At 37.6% G+C, this 16890-nt stretch overlaps 1 protein-coding gene across 1 annotated transcript; it reads left to right on the top strand.

Moving 5' to 3' along the window:
• Nucleotides 1-98: 98 nt before the first annotated feature.
• Nucleotides 99-11605, top strand: CEP97 (centrosomal protein 97). Its single transcript, XM_065742032.1, has 11 exons — nt 99-238; nt 1859-2001; nt 3344-3502; nt 3922-4023; nt 4680-4793; nt 5748-5914; nt 6556-6720; nt 7620-7753; nt 7900-8656; nt 9697-9772; nt 10526-11605. The coding sequence occupies exons 1-11, from the start codon at nt 169-171 to the stop codon at nt 11243-11245; spliced, it is 2607 nt and encodes an 868-aa protein (XP_065598104.1). The 5' UTR covers nt 99-168; the 3' UTR covers nt 11246-11605.
• Nucleotides 11606-16890: the final 5285 nt, after the last annotated feature.

The raw sequence follows: 16890 nt of genomic DNA, 5'->3' as shown, positions 1-16890 counted from the left end.
GCCCCTGGGGCCCGTTAGGTCTCACTGCACGGCCCCGCGCGCGGGGAGCTATCGCTATACGAGGAGATAACTTAATCATCGTGACAACGGGAATTTTCTCGTCGAGGAGCGAGGCAGCCAATCAGCGCTCGGCGTCCGGTAGCCTGGCTGCGTCGGCGACAGGGAGGCATGGCGGCCACCGGAGCGGCGGGCGCGGGAGCGGCGGGGCGGCCCGAGCACGTGTCGCCGGCTGCAGGCGGTGAGGGGGCAGCCGCGGCCTCGCTGCGGGCGGGCGGGATGCGGACGGCGTTTGTTTGGGTCGCCGTTGCGCGTCGCCTAGGGGCTGGGTGCCGCGCGGTGCGTGCTGGGAGATGTAGTGCGGGCGCAAGGATGCTTGAGGACAGGCTGCGCTGCGGTAGGGGCTGTGCTCTGGGGCATGCTGCTGATGAAGAGAGCGTGATCTACAGGCACGAGGTGACAGGAGACAAGCACGTGCTGCAATGGTGCATATGCATAAAATGCAGAGCAGGGAATAAATACGTGGAAGTGATTATTAGTGGGTGTCAGCATAGGTGCCCAGCCATTCAAGTTCCCTGTGGATGTCAAGTGATTTCCTCTTAACTCTACATTGTTCTTTTGTGGAACGTTTTAATTGGGTATTCCACTAATGAAACACTGTTCTATCATGTTTACAATTTATTCCTCCCCAAATGTTACCTATGCTGTATCACTGCTGTACAAGCAGGTTCTTTGTGTGACTGGAGTGCACAACATTTAGCCCATCAACACATGTACAAGTGCCACGATTCTTAGGCAAGATGCACTGACTGGTTTGGCTATTGAAGTCCTGGACTGCAACTTTTGGCCCTATATTAGATACTTTACCTACACAATAAGTTAAATACTTATTAGTTAGGCTTCACAGCAGCTAAACTGCTAAAACGTGTGTCTTTAAATATTAAATATTTAAATTAACTTTAAGGGAGTGGGCTGAATCTTGTTATCTGTTTCTTCTGTCAGGTGACGCAGGAGGGTGTCAGCTTTGATTTCGTAGCTCTTTGAGTTCGGACTCGACTGTACTTTAAAAAATTCATGTAGACTAATAATGTTTTTCCTTTGAAATAGAAAGAGAAAAAAAAAAAAGAGAAAACAGCGGGTGTTTATTCAGTGGCCTAGCTTTACGTAGGGCTTGTTCACAAGGCTGTTACTTTTATTGAGCTGAGAACTGTTAAGTGTACATTTCACAAATAGGAGTCAGGTGTTGTATCAGCGTGTTCAATGGAGTGCTCCAGGAAGGGAAGTTCATAGGTTTGCATCTTGTTTTGAGTGACTAAAATCTGGATGCTGCTTATCCCTGTATCATACTCTCCTTTTTTGTCCTTCACATTTGTTTGTTGTTTGTTTAGAGACAGCGTATGTGTTGCTGTGTCTTCAGCACGTTCTGTATATGCCTGCAAATGGGCCACTTAAGATCTGAAACCTTTGAGGAAGTTAAAAAATGCATGTGTTTTTGAAATTTGGGGTTTTGAGGATCACACCTTTAAGCTTAGTTGCCTGAATTTCACTCAGCTCAGCTTCATACTTGAGGGGATCTCTGTTATTTTTACTGCCAAAATTCAACCATAATTCTTTATTTGGATAGGGACTGGAATCCACATCTTCCAATAACTGGATGCTTTTTTGTTGTTGTTGTATTTAGTCTGAATTAAGAAATTTTCTTCAGTCCTAAGTGGAAAATAATTTTTTTTTTTTTATCACCGAATTAACAGCATGTATTACAAAAGCATATTGGTTTGTCGTACTCTGCATTTTCAGTACATGTTCTCATATATCAAGTATTGAGTTGGATTACTTTTTTTTTTTTTTTTCTTATTTTAAGGTTTGGTAGTTAACTGGTCAGGTCAAGGATTGCAAAAGCTGGGTCCAACGTTACTCTGTGATGCTGATACTCACACTCTGATTCTGGACAAAAACCAGATAATTAAATTGGAACATTTGGAGAAATGCAGGAATCTGATGCAGGTCAGTGTTACATGAGTTGTATTTGCTGTGATGTAATGGGACTGTGGTGCTAACTGAAAAATTTCAGCTATAAGGCCACTTTATACAATGGAAGTCAGTCACCAGTTACTGTCTTCATAGAAAATTAAGAAGCAGTGAACTAAAATAGAAAGCTCTATTTTCAGAGTAGCTCTGCAGTTTGTGGTGGAGGAAGCTGTTCTGCTAATTTCCTAGGTAAGTAAGATTAGATTAATGTAATGTACCTAAGAACATTTATAAAGGTCACAGACCTGATTTTTGTACATTTTAGTTTTTGAGTACTTGGTGTCTGTAACTTTAAAAATAGCTGTGTAGTTTACATGAGGGAAAGGTGAATGTGCAGACATACGTATAGGGCTCTCCCTGGTTGGGTTTAAAAACTCTTTACAGAAGAGAAAGCTTAGTAATCTTAATTTACAGGAATAAATGAGTCAATAAGCCGTATGGATTAGGTTTTCTTTTTTTTTTTTAAACAAGTCAACAATCAGGAAATACATACATGTGAAATGGGAGAAAACATCTGTTGTCTGGTTTTATGTAGGCTCTACTGTTGTTAGTGCTTAACTTCAATATACTTAATCTTGGGACATTTCATTTAGGTTTGTGAGAGTATTAGTAGTAGCAGTATTAAACACACAGAATTGTAGGGGTTGGAAAGGACCTCTAGCGATCATCTAGTCCAACCTCTCCCGAGCATGATTCTAGCAGAAATCAGTGTAAATTCCACTGGGGCAAAGCTGTGCATGTTAAATACTGAAAGTACCTCCAAAAGGGCTTGAAGGAGTCACCTACACAGCCTCTAGAGCCAAGCTAAACTGACATTGGAGAGGGTTGTTTTTTTTATTTTAATTGCTACAGCAAACTCTCGCCAGTCTGCCAGCTTTGTGGTTATGGTATTAGTAAGTATTTCTTTTGTTCTGTCAGCACAGAACTTCTCTGAGAATCATTAAATATATTTTGTCCTGTGACATAAGTATGGTTTTACATGAGGAATGTTGCAAAAATTTGTATAACGATTTGGCAATTCTGATTTTAAAAGCTTATTTTCATATGACTCAATTCCTTGTTTATACTTCTTTTATTAGCTATTGATATAAGAAAATGTTCACAGTTCTACAGACTTAGAAGAAATCTGCTTTCTTTGATGAATAATTTATCTCTTGTTTCTTGTGGGGGTTTTTTGTGTGTATTTTTTTGCTTGAAAATTGAGTATATACACTGGAGTAGTTCCGGTTGGATTGGATTTTTGGTTGACAAACAACCTATTGTGTTAGTAGAGTTTAATCATTGAAACTGTTTCTTTTATTTGTGCATCCATCCGCAGTTGTCTGTGGCCAACAATCGTTTGGTACGAATGATGGGTGTAGCAAAACTGACTCAGCTTCGTGTGCTAAACCTGCCTCATAATAGTATTGGGTATGTAGAAGGGCTGAAGGACTTGGTGCACCTGGAATGGCTCAACTTGGCGGGAAATAATCTTAAGGTAAGTATACAGTGTTTTATATGTTTTCCAGAATTTACCATAGCAGAAATTTGGAAAACACAGCGAGGTTGATCCTTACAATGTTTCATTCTGTTCCACTGCAAAGAAATCTGAATTTCTGCTCCTGGTTTTAATGGGAACAGATGTTGAACTTTCGTGTCCACTAGTGTAATGAAATGGAAGAGGGCAGCTTTTAGACAGGAATTGGCTTGGGGAAAAAACATATAATGAGAACTGCGAGATAGCCTACAAAAAGGAAAAGAATGATCATATTTAAAATTAAACTGAATAAAAACTGTGATTTTAATTTTGGGCTTGTTATGCAGTGTTGTTAGGTCCCCAGATAATTTTAAGTTATTGACACCTCTTTTGATTTAATGACTAAAAAAATATTGAAATGGACTTCTCTATTTTTGCAGGCCATTGAGCAAATCAATTCCTGTGCGTCTCTTCAGCATCTTGATTTGTCAGACAACAACATATCTCAGCTAGGAGATCTCTCAAAGCTTATGTCTCTGAAGGTAGATGCAGTTTTACCTGTTTTTCTTACATGCTTTACATTGAGCGTTTTTGTTCTGAAAATTGTTACCTTTTAAAGCATTAATTATTCAAATGCTAGATCTTAAAGCATTTCAATTAATCCCTGTAACTTTTAGAAAGAAGAATAGAAGAGGTTTTTTGTTGCTTTCAAGTTGCACAAACTGTCGTTGATTCTTATGTAATCAGTAATGATTTTGATTAAGGTAACAGTGTAAGATAGCACTCATTTCTCTCATCATATGTTAGGAATGATGTTAAGTCTTTCATTGTGTACGCTCTATGGAGATAGTATTGACAGATACACCTCTTGTGAATGTGGCTATGCATCAGTTCTGTATTTCACAGAATCACAGAGCTGTAGGTGTTGGAATGGACCTCTAGAGATCATTGAGTCCATCCTCCCTGCCAAAGCAGCTCCCTACACCCCAAGCTAATAATAACGTTTTGCTCTATAACGTAAAATTCAGTTTTCCCTCACTGGAATAAACAAAAATTATTTTGATGATGCCAGAAAGCCTTAACTACTGTTCTTTTGTTCTGTTTGTTTGTATTCTGAAGTTGGTGTTTGGATGGAAGGGAGGGAAAATAATATTTTTTTTGTTCAAATACGCATTTTATCACCGTATTTCTTTTATAGACCTTGTTGCTGCATGGAAATATTATAACTTCACTTCGTACTGCCCCTGTTTGCCTACCTCAGAATCTGACTGTTTTTTCTTTGGCGGAAAATGAAATCAGAGACTTAAATGAGGTAAGATGTAGAAAATGTATGACCTTGTCTTTTGAGAGAGTGTAAAGAAATATCTGGATAATTATTTTGAGAATGCAAGTGAAATAGTTGCTCTTCTTTGGAATAACCTTTGTTAATAGAAGAAATCTTTAATTCTCTGTAATAACTATGTTTGCTCTAGCTGTGCAAGTTAGGTAACAGCTTTTTACAACTTCTTACTTTATTTCATGATTTTGTATTTATGCGTATTTTATACATATGCTTATATGTATCATTTGTATATTTCTATGTTATATACATTGGTCATTATATCTTATATTTTGAGGACTAGATTAACAGATTTTTCTGATTATCTGAAGTTGAAAATGGAGCTGATAAGCTGCTGCAGAGGGTTTCTGCTGCTGTTTAGCCGCCCTGTTTAGAACACAATCTCTGATCTCTCATTCAAACACTGTATGAAATAAATGAGTATTCTGTGACCTTTATTGGATTTTTGTGTGATGCATGTGTGACTTTCTCCTTATCTATTTTAATACGAGGAAAAAACGTGTTAGTTGGACGTCTGTATTGGAAGAAGAGTCTCATTTGGTAATGCATTTCTCTCTTCTTCAGTCTTGGACAGTGTTTCTCAGCTTTTCAGATGGCCATTATTTTGTCAGCATCTGTATCTGCTGCGCTAAACTGGAATAGTAAACCTGTCTGTAGATACATGCTAACTCACAAACTTTAAGAGACACTGATACGTTCCAAGAACTATATTACTTACAGGAAAATTAACAGGCACACGGTGCTGGTTGTTAAAAGACCATTTAGAAGATATTCAGGTTTAACAAGCAAGTCTGATTTTCAGTGTAATTGTAATGTTCTTGGTTTTTTTTTTTTTCGAGATGTATTGTTATAATTAGGCAAATGTGGTACGTTCTGTAAGCAGCTAATGGTTCTCTTCAGTTAACTGATGTATCTTGTTTTCTCAAGGTTTCTTTCCTGGCTTCTCTCCCTCAACTGGAACAGCTGTCAATAATGAACAATCCTTGTGTGATGGCCACACCTTCTATCCCTGGCTTTGACTACAGGCCATATATAGTCAGCTGGTGTCTCAACCTTAAAGTTCTTGATGGATACATGGTTTCTCAGAAAGAAAGGTAATTTAATACTTCTAAAACTAAAGTTATCAAGTAAAAGTTAGCGTAAGCTGAAGTTTAGTTTTTATATGATTCAAAAGTAGGAACAATTTTCTAATGGTCTGAAATTGTTTGTCTAGCTAATGCCCATTTGAGATACTGGCCAGTTAACATTGTTTTTGCAAGAGTTTTCAGATGTTATAGTTGTATTATTATATAAATTCGTTTAAGTAGGAGTGGAAAGTTATGGTCTTATTTTATTACTCAAATCACAGTAGCACTTGTACAAAGCTGAACTGTGATAGCAAACGGTCAGTAGTCTGTTATCTCTCTCAAGTTTACAGCCTCTTTGACTTCGTGGAACGAGATAATAGGCAAATATTAAAGCTCTTATGTTGTGGAAAGCTCAAACATGCCCTTTGATGAAGAGTCTCGTTTGTGTGTAAATTTCTTTGTTTGGCTTTTCTTTTCTTTGACAAATGTGAGTTATTTTGTACACCACTTTTTACTGCATCACTGTGTACATCAGTGTTATCTGTATGACAGAGGGGATATCTGGGCACTGTTCACATTCAGTGTTCTGGTAGCTCTTAGAAGAACAGCACTCCAAGAAAAATTATGAGGTTTATATCATGCATTAACAGTAACTGTCCTCCTGACAGTTTGAAAGCAGAATGGCTGTACAGTCAAGGTAAAGGAAGATCGTATCGACCTGGGCAGCATGTTCAGTTAGTCCAGTACTTGGCTACTGTCTGTCCACTTATATCTACGTACGGTCTCCAGACTGAAGAAGATGCCAAACTGGAAAAAATACTCAGTAAGCAAAGGTGAGAACTTCTTGCTTCTCCGTTGTTAGAGATTGTAATTGAGAATGCAGTCGTATGTCTCATGTATTAGATATTTCTGCTTAACTGTTTTAAAGCAACAGCAAGAACAGGAGATGGGAAGAGTAATGGAGGTACAGGATGAAGGGAGTGCAGAGCAAGAGAGTATCAGGAGTGCTTGTGTGTTTGCTGGGCTCTCTAGAGGCAGACTGTGCTGTGTATGCTCTGTAGAGCATTCAAGGTGATTTGTATGAGGACTGTAATTAAAGTAAACTCTACCTACTCAGATTTCTGTCACAAAGAAAAAAACATACATGTACACGATCTTTAAGGAAGGGTGAATTTCTGATATCTACCTCGTGATCTCTTATTTTTGCTGAGTTGAAATAACCTTTCTCTTTCTTCAGACTGTAAAGGATGACTTTGTTTACAGCAATACTGTTACTTGATTTTGCATTAGGGTACAGGGTCATGCTTTTGGATTAAGTTATTTCGTAATGCAAGACTTAGTTCCTCAAACTCTTTACACATATAAGCATAATATGACCTGCAGGAGATGCTTAAAATATCTGTATATTTTGCTGGTGTGTAGAGATGCATCGTTTTCAGTCTTTACTCAGAATTGCATGCTGGCTTTTTTTCTTTTTACTTTTGTGGTTACATGTGTATGTAATGGAAAGAAAGAGGGAGAAGGAAGGGGAACAGGAGCAGCTTGTGCAGTCTCCTACTTTGTGAGTAGTCCTGTTAGTAGGTGCAGGCTAGCACCTACCAGCTATAGCTAGCATCTTGTTTTAGAGCAGTTTGTTGTTTACTTTAAAGTAGTTGATATTTTATTTCAGATGCCCTGTGTACCAAAAATAAAAAAAACTTAAATGTAAAATCTGTTGAAACTTTGTGCTTAGGCTCCACCAGAGGCAGCTGATGTATCAGAACCAAAATGAAGGGCCAACTATGGCTTCTGCTTCCAACAGGACTTTGCCAGTTACTTCTGTACACAGCAGTCCAGCTCATCCACCACAGATAGTTCTTGAAAAGGGTAAGATGTAAGATCATAGGTACAAATCTACCTGTGGGAATAAAATAAATACAGATTTTTTTTAACACAAAATATGAATTACTGTGAATTAAAGTATTTTATTGAAACGCTGTGAGGCTTTTCAAAATGTCTTTCTGCCTATCTAGAACGTATCATCCAGAAGAATTCCTGGGTTGGATCAAGTGTGAATGATGATCATTCCTATGCAGTAAAGAACACTTTTCTTCATGAAAGAAATTGTCACAAGGAGCTGTACCTTGAAGACGTACAGACTGATGAAGACAAACTAAACAGCAGCCTGTTATCTTCAGAGTCTACTTTCATGCCAGTTGCTTCAGGATTGTCTCCAGTTTCTCCTACTTCAGACCCAAAGTTACATGTAATTAGTTTGGACCTAGAAGATAATGATAGTACTGTAATTGAGTTTGTAAAAGATGCTAATGGAGGAGAAACAGTTAGCAAGCAACAGGAAACTTCTTTGCTTACAAAAGAGCACTCCAGTGAAGTGACAGAAAGTGTGGAAACTCGAGAGCAAATCAAGGACAGGATGCAATTATCACCTCCTGATCTGGTAAAAGCTAACCAGCCTGATGCTAGCAACTCTTCAGCATCCTCTGAAGACGAAGTTCTGCGCAGTCGACTTGGCAACTCAGTAGGCACTGAATTAAGAGTTACAGCACCTTCTATTGAGCAGGTGGCAGGAGAAAATACTGATTCTTTAGCTGCTGTTGATGAAGGTGCAGATGAACACGGACGAATGACTAAAGCAGCTACCAAGCTTCAAGCCTGCTGGAGGGGATTTTACACAAGGAACTACCATCCCCGAGCCAAGGAAGTGCGCTATGAAATTCGACTGAGCAGGATGCAGGAGCACATAATTTGCTTAACTGATGAAATACAAAAGTAAGTTGAGGCTGTGCTGTGCATTTTCAAGTCTGAATATAGCTTGCTCCAAACTAGTTCACAAGAGGTATAGATGGGTCTTCATATAACTGCACGCAGTAGGTTATAGCATTAGTGTTACGAAGCAGTGGTAATACTAGAGGAAGAATTCCCGTAATATACAATGGTTATGCATGCACATCAATTTCTCATTCTCTCAACGTGTCCTCTATGAGAGGGTTGGATTAGAATTAACTTTTTCAATTCCTTTGTTACTTGGACATTCACATTTTGCTGCATAATCAAAATAGCAATTGTAAAGTGTGAGGTTTTTGACTTAATCTCTTAGCAGTTAGAAAAAGTATTGGTATTGAGTCACTCCTCTGTTAGTGGTTTTCACTTTTCTCTTTCATGATATAATTTTCAAATACGGTTCTACTTTTTTCTCATGTGAATACATGTTTAAAAGGGATTATTATCAAAGTTTCTCAACTTCGAAGGCAGAAATTTTGGATTCACTTAATATAATTCAGGATCAGCCTGAAGAACAGTCAGTTTGACAGGTCCCTTTCATTTACTATTGCAGATGACAAAAGTTCTGTGAATCAGGCTGAGCTCTTGATGAACGTATAGAAAATCCTAATGCTTTCACACGGTACCTACACATATATCTTGGTGGTATGAGTCGTGGATGGCATAATTCGAAGCACAGAAACACTATTTTTCTTCATTTCCTTCCTACTTCAAGAGAGAGAGGAACATGTTCTTAAAATGAAGAGGTCAGGTTCAACATGCAAAAAGACCCTTAAAGTATATGCAAGTCAGTACATGCTTTACAGCAAAAGGAAAGCAAAATCTAAGTGTAACGTTGAAAAAGAAACGTATACTTGAAAGGCAGCAACTGGCTATTGATGACAAGCCAGATGACAATGTCTCAGTGTTGGGTTCTATCGTGTTTCCAAGAGTTCTTTTTAGTAAGCAGGCATTTCTGTGTATTGTATGTTGATTTTATTACCAGAATATTATTTAATTTGCATAATTTTGAATGTGTGTTCTTGCAGACTAAGAAAAGAAAGAGAGGAGGATAGGATTCAGAGGCTTGTGCAAGAGGAAGCTGTCAGATTTCTGTGGAATCAGGTAAATAGGTTTAGTCCTTTTTTTCTTGCTTATGGATTGAGAATATATTATTTCATAGTATTGAGCATGAAGAGATGGTGAGTATGGTTCATTCTTCCAATTACAAAATTGGTGGCTGATTAGATTCTAGTTGCTATGGTTTTGGCTGTACTTTCATTCTGAGGAAAGGTAATATTCAGAAGTGTCAATTCAATAAACTGTGTTTGTAACTGACCGATAAAATAGAACTTGGTATGAGAAGAAGGACACGATGCAAAAAGATCTAAATAAGCATAATAGGCATTAAACGTGATGCAACTGCTAGATGCTTAGGACAAATGAAACAGTGTCAAGCACTATTGCTTCTAAGCAGCTCATTTCTGTAGTAGAAAAAATATTAACTTATCTTCTAATAAGTTCTTCTTTCTTCCCAAGCTAAGACTTGTTGTTTACTTAAGAATGTTTTTTTTGTTTTTAAAGGTTTCTTACCTTTTTGTCCTGAAGAGTAGATCCCCCTTTTTTTTTTTTTACTTTCTCTGGAAAATATATTCTTCTTTTCTTGAGACAGCATTGTGAGCTCCGTGGGTGTTGGGCGTCTAGTTTATATGCTATTATTTAACATTGGGAAAAAAATATTTTCCCCAGAAATACAGTGAAATGTTCTTGCTCGATCTTAAATATTATGTTAGAGGTTTGTTGCCGATTACTGTAGTCTAGAAACCAAAGTGCTTTTCAGGCTTGATGCTATAGCAGCGTTCTCTTTATATTTTACAGGTTAGATCCCTTCAACAGTGGCAGCTTACAGTGACACAACACTTAGGTGCCTCTTGTCAACCTGGGATCCCTTCAGCCAGTACTTCTTGTCTATTGGAACCATCTGCTCGAACATCTACTCCTGAACAAGAAGCCCCACCAGATGTTAGTTCTGCTTGGTTAGCTCCGGCTAGTGATGTTCTTCAGGAGAAGTCTTTGGTACAGTTTCCAGATTCTGGTTTTCATTCTGCCATGGCTGGCCAGACTCATACTGCTGACTTGTCTAGCTATGAAAAGAGTTTAACAGGAGGAACTGAGGACTCACTTTCAGTGGAAACTGTCAAACAGTGTGGCAATTCTGTTTCAGAACATTTTTCAGATGTTGAAGATGACCATGGGGAATGTGAACAAAGTAGAGAGAGCTCTAATAGTGAGCAGGACAACAGACTTCTACAGCAGTATTTGAAATCTGTTGAGCAGCTAGAAGAAGCAGATGGAGGGACAAACTGCAGTGATGATAGAGAAGAGGGTGGCTGGCCACAAACTGATGTTTCAGTAGAGAGCCAAGATTATTCATCTGACATTCTCTCTGCAGATATCCCTCAAGGCACATCTTCCCCTGCACGAGATGAAATGAGTCAGACACCTGACAGCTGCAAACTAAATTCAGGAATAGGTGAAGGGAAGCAAACAGACTGTGATTCTTCATTTCAGATGTTACATGTTGGGATAGCTGTATAGAAGGCTCTATTTCACTGGGGACTAGGGATTCCATTTCAGTTTTGTTTGTGTTTTTTTTCTTCCCATTAATATAAAACTGATTTCTGCGTATGCTTGGATTTTATTTATTCATGTTTTGTACTCATGTTAAGAATTTGTTTTAATTAGCATTCTACTCATGTTGCTGAGGACTGTCATATACTGTGCTAGATGAAATCACCAAAGTTCTCAGTGGCTATCATTATGCACTTTATTTTCTAACACGTAGCTGATATTCTAGTAACTGGCTTCCTTGAAATCAATTCTGAAGATTATAGGGGCTCAGAGTGGTGTTTGCTGTAAATTCACCTCAGTGAATGTGTTAAGTTTTGTGATTTATTTTTTCTTCTAGAAAACAGAATTAAATCCTTACTCTGCAAAGAGAAAAATCCAATGAAAAAGATGAAAGCAGTTGCCTTTCGGAGTTTGTGACCATAGCAAGCACTAGCTAGCACTTCAAGGATGCGTTCCATGAATACTGTCTGAGCCAGTGTCATCTTTGTGTCTTTTACTTGATGCTGCTGGCTTGGGATTTGGTCAGTTCCATAGATTCTGAAACAAAGACTTAGAGGAGTCCGACCTTAGGGAACTTCAAACAAACTTTGGTCTTAGTTTTCCCTGGGGTTGAAATTCCCTGTTTTTTCTCAGGTAAGAAAAAACTCGAACCTGTAGCAGCCTTTACTAAATAAATTTCAAAAGGGCATGTGATCTGGGAAACTTAGTTTCCAAGAGTACACTGCTGGGTTACAGCAGCAGACTTGATACCTATTTTGCCTCCACGAGGTTGCTAATGTCATTTTGGGATTCATAACTTTCTAGACGTGAGTGTGTTTGATGGATCACAACTCCTATATACAGGTATGAACATTAAAAGCAAATGTCATAACTTAAAACTATTGACATCTCTCTTGGTTGTTTTTTGGGGGTTGTTTTTCTACATTTTGGTATTTGACATTCCAATTAGATGTAGATAAAAACCTGTATTTCTTTCCTGTTGGAAAATATGCTAAGTTTCCCAAACTGCTCTCCACTTAAACTCCAGGCAAGGAATTGCATTTGTATTTTGTCTAAACAATTTTTTTTTTCTGATGTAAAAGGTCAGGTAACTTAATATATTACAAAAGTGGGAAGGGAAATTTGTTTTGCTGATTAGTTTGAGATGGGTGTTAGAAAAGTAAAAGTTGACATGACTTTTAGGGATAAGTTAGGTTTGCTAATTGCATTTTGCAATGTGCATTGAAAAGCCAGCATTTCAACTGTTTGCTATGCTAAGTTCTCCAAGGACAATACTGCCAATCACACAAACATAAACGTGTGCTTATAGCATCTCTCTGAATACACAGATCAACTTCTGGTGCTACTGTGTCACTGATATCAACCAGTGCTGTTCTAAAGTAACTCTTCTGACTGTGTTACCATATAAAGTAATATAGTTGTTGTGAAAGCTTCTGTTGCTTGTCTATTTTAGGTTCTGAGCTGAAGTTTATCACAATTCAGGTGTTTGGCATGAGACCAGTATCTGCTTGAGGATTCAAAATAGCCTTTCTTTAGAACATAAGTGGTGTACTGGAATTGTACCAACCCTCTGCTCAGCAGTGGAGTTCACCTTGGAAGAATAAAGCTTATTTCTGTATATAGAGTAGCCATCATCTTTTTGGTTATCTGTTTGGTTTTTCATTCCGGAAGTCTAAGGCACTAAATGCTCGAGGGAGCTGCCATTGTAGCCTGGCTGACTACTGACTGTGCCTTTCATACAAAAGAGCATTAAAAAAATGAGTTGGTGTATTCTCAGTGTGCTATTTTTCTAACTCAGTCTGGTTTACAGCATACTCGTGGTGTAGCCAGATTCATCACTAATCTTAGAACTTACGTACTTGGGTATTTGAAGTGGTAGAGGTACGTTGAGGTATCACAATATCTACAAAGCTGTACAAAGCAGTGTGTAGGCTACCTGGCCATACCTTTGTCCTGTGAAGTTTCTCAATGTGTATTTGAGTCTCTCATGCTTGGAGATGTTTGCAGTTCTCCTTAACCATCAATCTGTTACCAAGACCTGATGTAGGCCTTTAGAGAAACTTTTGAAGAGGAATTATTTGTATGTGAATCAGTTATTGGACTGTAGAGTCTGAAGGCAGCAGCTACATAAAAGAAACAATAAGGTCTCATTTGCAGCAGAGTGCTTGATTTGCATGTGCCAGATCTACAAAAAACTAGACTGCTGTTGGGATAAAAATGCATCGCTGAAGACATCAAAGTGCTATAAATATCTCTCTGTTTTCTACTAGTGTCTCTTTCTTGGCAACGTTTGAGAAGAAACAACTTGAATTTTGGAAATGTCAAAGGGTGCAAAGTTGATGAAAGAAATTGTTAATGGAAACTCTAGAATTTCTTAACACTTATTATTAGAATGTACAAACATGAATGCAAGAAAACTTATTTTAACCAATGCTTAGGTCAGCTGTTGGTTTGGTTTGGTTTTTAACTTGTATCCTGTAAATCCAAAATTGATTTTATGAAGACACAGCTAAACATGTCTTGTCTTATTATCAGATATTTTTGGTGGAAATCTTTGAAGTGCTGTAGACCTTTTCTGATGTTCTGAAAAATATCTTGTGTATGCATGTGATTGGAAGGTACAGAAATCAAATACAGATGAAACTTTGGATTACTATTTATGGGGCTAAAAGTAATTAGTTTTTACATGCGCAGAATACTTTCAATGTGGCTACTGAAACATGTACAGGGAAATGCATAATAAGGGCTGCAGTGGCAAAATAAGGAATCAAACAATTCGTACTTCACTGTGGCTTCATTAAATCCATACTGAACTCTCAAAAAATCAGTATATGGAAATGTACAAATGTAATGTACAGTTTAACATTTGCTCTTGTTTATCTACTTATGCTTTCTTCATCCAAGTCTGCAATTTTCCACGGACAGGGATGCACACCTCCATTTGGAGGTGATGGAGATTTCCTAAAAGAATCAAAAGGCTGAAAATATGAAAATCCATGTCTGAAACTTTCCTGTATTAATTAGGAATGTCTTTTGGTAGTCTGCTTTTGCAAGGCTTTGGTATTCAACAGAAGAATATACTTTGTAGGAGAAAAAAAAGGGTTTTTTTTGGCATGGACTGACCAATGGAAGAGATTACTACTGGTTGTCTGGCAGTGTTGTCTGTTCTGCTGTGAGTATGGCTTAAGCGCTTTGTTAATTTGCTTTGTAAAGATTGGCTACATGCAACTTAGTCTAACTATTCAGAATGAGGAACCAATGCAACTAGTTTTGACCCCAGTGAGGTAATTGGCTCATGCAAACCTTTCGGTTAATCTGGCAGAGGTGACTCCTTCACTTGCTCTTCTCAAGAGGGGAACAAGGACAAAGATGGCGATGCACTTAAATGAGTTTCCAGGTTTAATGTTTGATTGATTGACAGTAACATCAACTCATTGCTATTTCACTTTTCTACTGAGTATGTTTATATTTTACATATCCTGCAATCTTCCATGTAATCAAGAATGCCGTTTTTCTAATGTATATAATGTTTGATGCTGTTCAGCTGATAGTTTGAAGTATAGTTTATTATCAAAGCAAGCATGCTTGTGCTTTATATTTCAAGTTTGTTTTTTAAGGTATTTGGCTTGTATTGATTCCTCTGTGTGTTAGGTAACTTTACAAAGAAAAACACAAGGCAGTGCATCATTAATGAAAGCAGGTGAGCTTGTTTCTGCAATCTTCCACAAACTGTACTTAACTGTCACAACTCTGTTCTCTGTACCTAAAACTCTCATGAAATATTTAGCCGCTGAATGAATGCAGTGACTCAGAACATTTTGTTGTGGTGACTGTTACTATGTGGTGCTATTTTGTAAACATCATAAGCATGTGCTGCAGAGGTGTGGGGTACTTGAAAGGTTCTGACCTTTGACATGACTTTTTTCTTTTACTTAAAAGAAACAGGGTCGTACTTCAGTGGAGTGCTTGTGAGCTGGCTGTTTAAGTTGGGGCTTACCATAACTACATCTTCGGTAGTGTTCTTATATCACAAAGCAAGATGGCATTAAGACTCCAAACCTGATTTTGTTGCTTCTAGAACACAAGTATCTTTCAACTAATACTTGAGAACATCCCTGCTTCACTAAATGATGAAAGTTTAACAGGTTACTGTTAAGTTCCTTAAGCTACCATGGTCTCTACTACTTGCATGCACCAATTTCAATAATACACTTAGCAGCCAGTCTGTCTGTATATATCTGGTTTTCCTGAATAATGTTGTATGTTACTGAATTTGCAATTTTTTCCTGTTTTTTTATGGATTTGTAAATATTGTCCGAAGGATTCCAAGCTTAATTTCTACTTGCAGCAGGGTGCTTGAAGAAAAATCAACAGTATATTCCTTTAAGACTACTTGGGAACTTTGTACTGGACTTGAAGTTATAGTGTGTCTCTCACACATACTTTATCTTTAGAAGGTAGAATTGTAGCAGTTAGTGGAGACTCACTGATAATAAAATGTAGAATTGTTCAGTTCCCCTGCTTTTAGACAGTGTCAAAAGAAGCTTCTTTCCCTGGTTTTTGTTTTGTGTGTGTGTGTGTTATTATTACTATTGTTATTATTGTTTTACCTTGAAGACCGTGCCACCCAAATAAATAAATACAGAGTGTTTGTGAGTTTTCATAATCTCCCTTTGGAGTTGCAGGATTTTTTTTTTCCCTGTTTGTCTTTCTAGGACGAAATACTGTAGGGAAAAAAAAAATACTACTTTCTGTTAACTTGCCAAAAAATCCGGACTTTCTCAGCCTATTTTTAAATGCTTTCTGTTTCATTAATGGAAAAAGCACAGGATCCTTGACTTGCAGAATCATAAAACAGCATTTATCAGGAAAGGTGCTTTATTTCTTGGAAAGTGCCAAATCAGATTTTATTGTATAAATTAAAGAGCTCTCAATAAGGAACTTATTTTATGACTTAATTGCATTTATAAATATATGGGCCAAATTGACTTGTAGCATAACTCTACTGAACTAAATTTTGTTGAGTCTTTCACAGTAGTACTCTACCTCTAAACTAGAATCTGAAGAAATAGCAATTGGACATTTATTTGTTTTTCTGCTTCTAACTACTTTCTGTCAAGAGTGGTGGGTCATTAAACTGGTACAGTTCATATGTTTTCTATAAGTGTTTACATTTTCTGAATTTATTGTTTCTTACATATTTTGTTTGTACCTATGATTTTTGAATTTTAAATAAATGATTTGTATGTTTATTGAAACTGTTAATTGGTACTTTCCTAACTCTTACTAGCTGTTGTCTTACAATGGGAGGGCTCTTTTAGAGACTGTTCAGACCTGCAAAATGACAATGACAAGGTAAGCATTAGCATTCATGACTTGGTACATCTATTAGTCCACTGTTCTAAAGGCAGTATGTGGTAGGATACTGAATTTTTATACTCAGCTTGCTATCAGATGTCACTGAAGTTGGAATTCATTACTTGGAGTCCATTGGTTCAATCATCAGCCCTCACTTTCATGTTAATAGTCTAATAAAGTAAAATATGTGCTAGTATTCTGCACAGAGTTCTCTAGGAGAATTGTATAATCATCTAGGTTAGAAAAGACCTTCA

Source organism: Cyrtonyx montezumae, unplaced genomic scaffold, assembly GCF_038088225.1.
Source record: "Cyrtonyx montezumae isolate F1298 unplaced genomic scaffold, pur_monq_1.0 scaffold_3, whole genome shotgun sequence".
Classification (NCBI taxonomy): Eukaryota; Metazoa; Chordata; class Aves; order Galliformes; family Odontophoridae; genus Cyrtonyx; species Cyrtonyx montezumae.
This window is presented reverse-complemented; position numbering and strand designations above follow the sequence as displayed.

What these genes read in the sequence shown, in the direction of transcription:
- CEP97 (XM_065742032.1), top strand. Translation starts at nt 169, where the DNA reads ATGGCGGCCACCGGAGCGGCGGGCGCGGGAGCGGCGGGGCGGCCCGAG. An exon ending in TGGCGGGAAATAATCTTAAG is followed by an intron (nt 3,503 to 3,921) that starts GTAAGTATACAG and finishes CTATTTTTGCAG; the next exon opens with GCCATTGAGCAAATCAATTC. An exon ending in AAATCAGAGACTTAAATGAG is followed by an intron (nt 4,794 to 5,747) that starts GTAAGATGTAGA and finishes TGTTTTCTCAAG; the next exon opens with GTTTCTTTCCTGGCTTCTCT.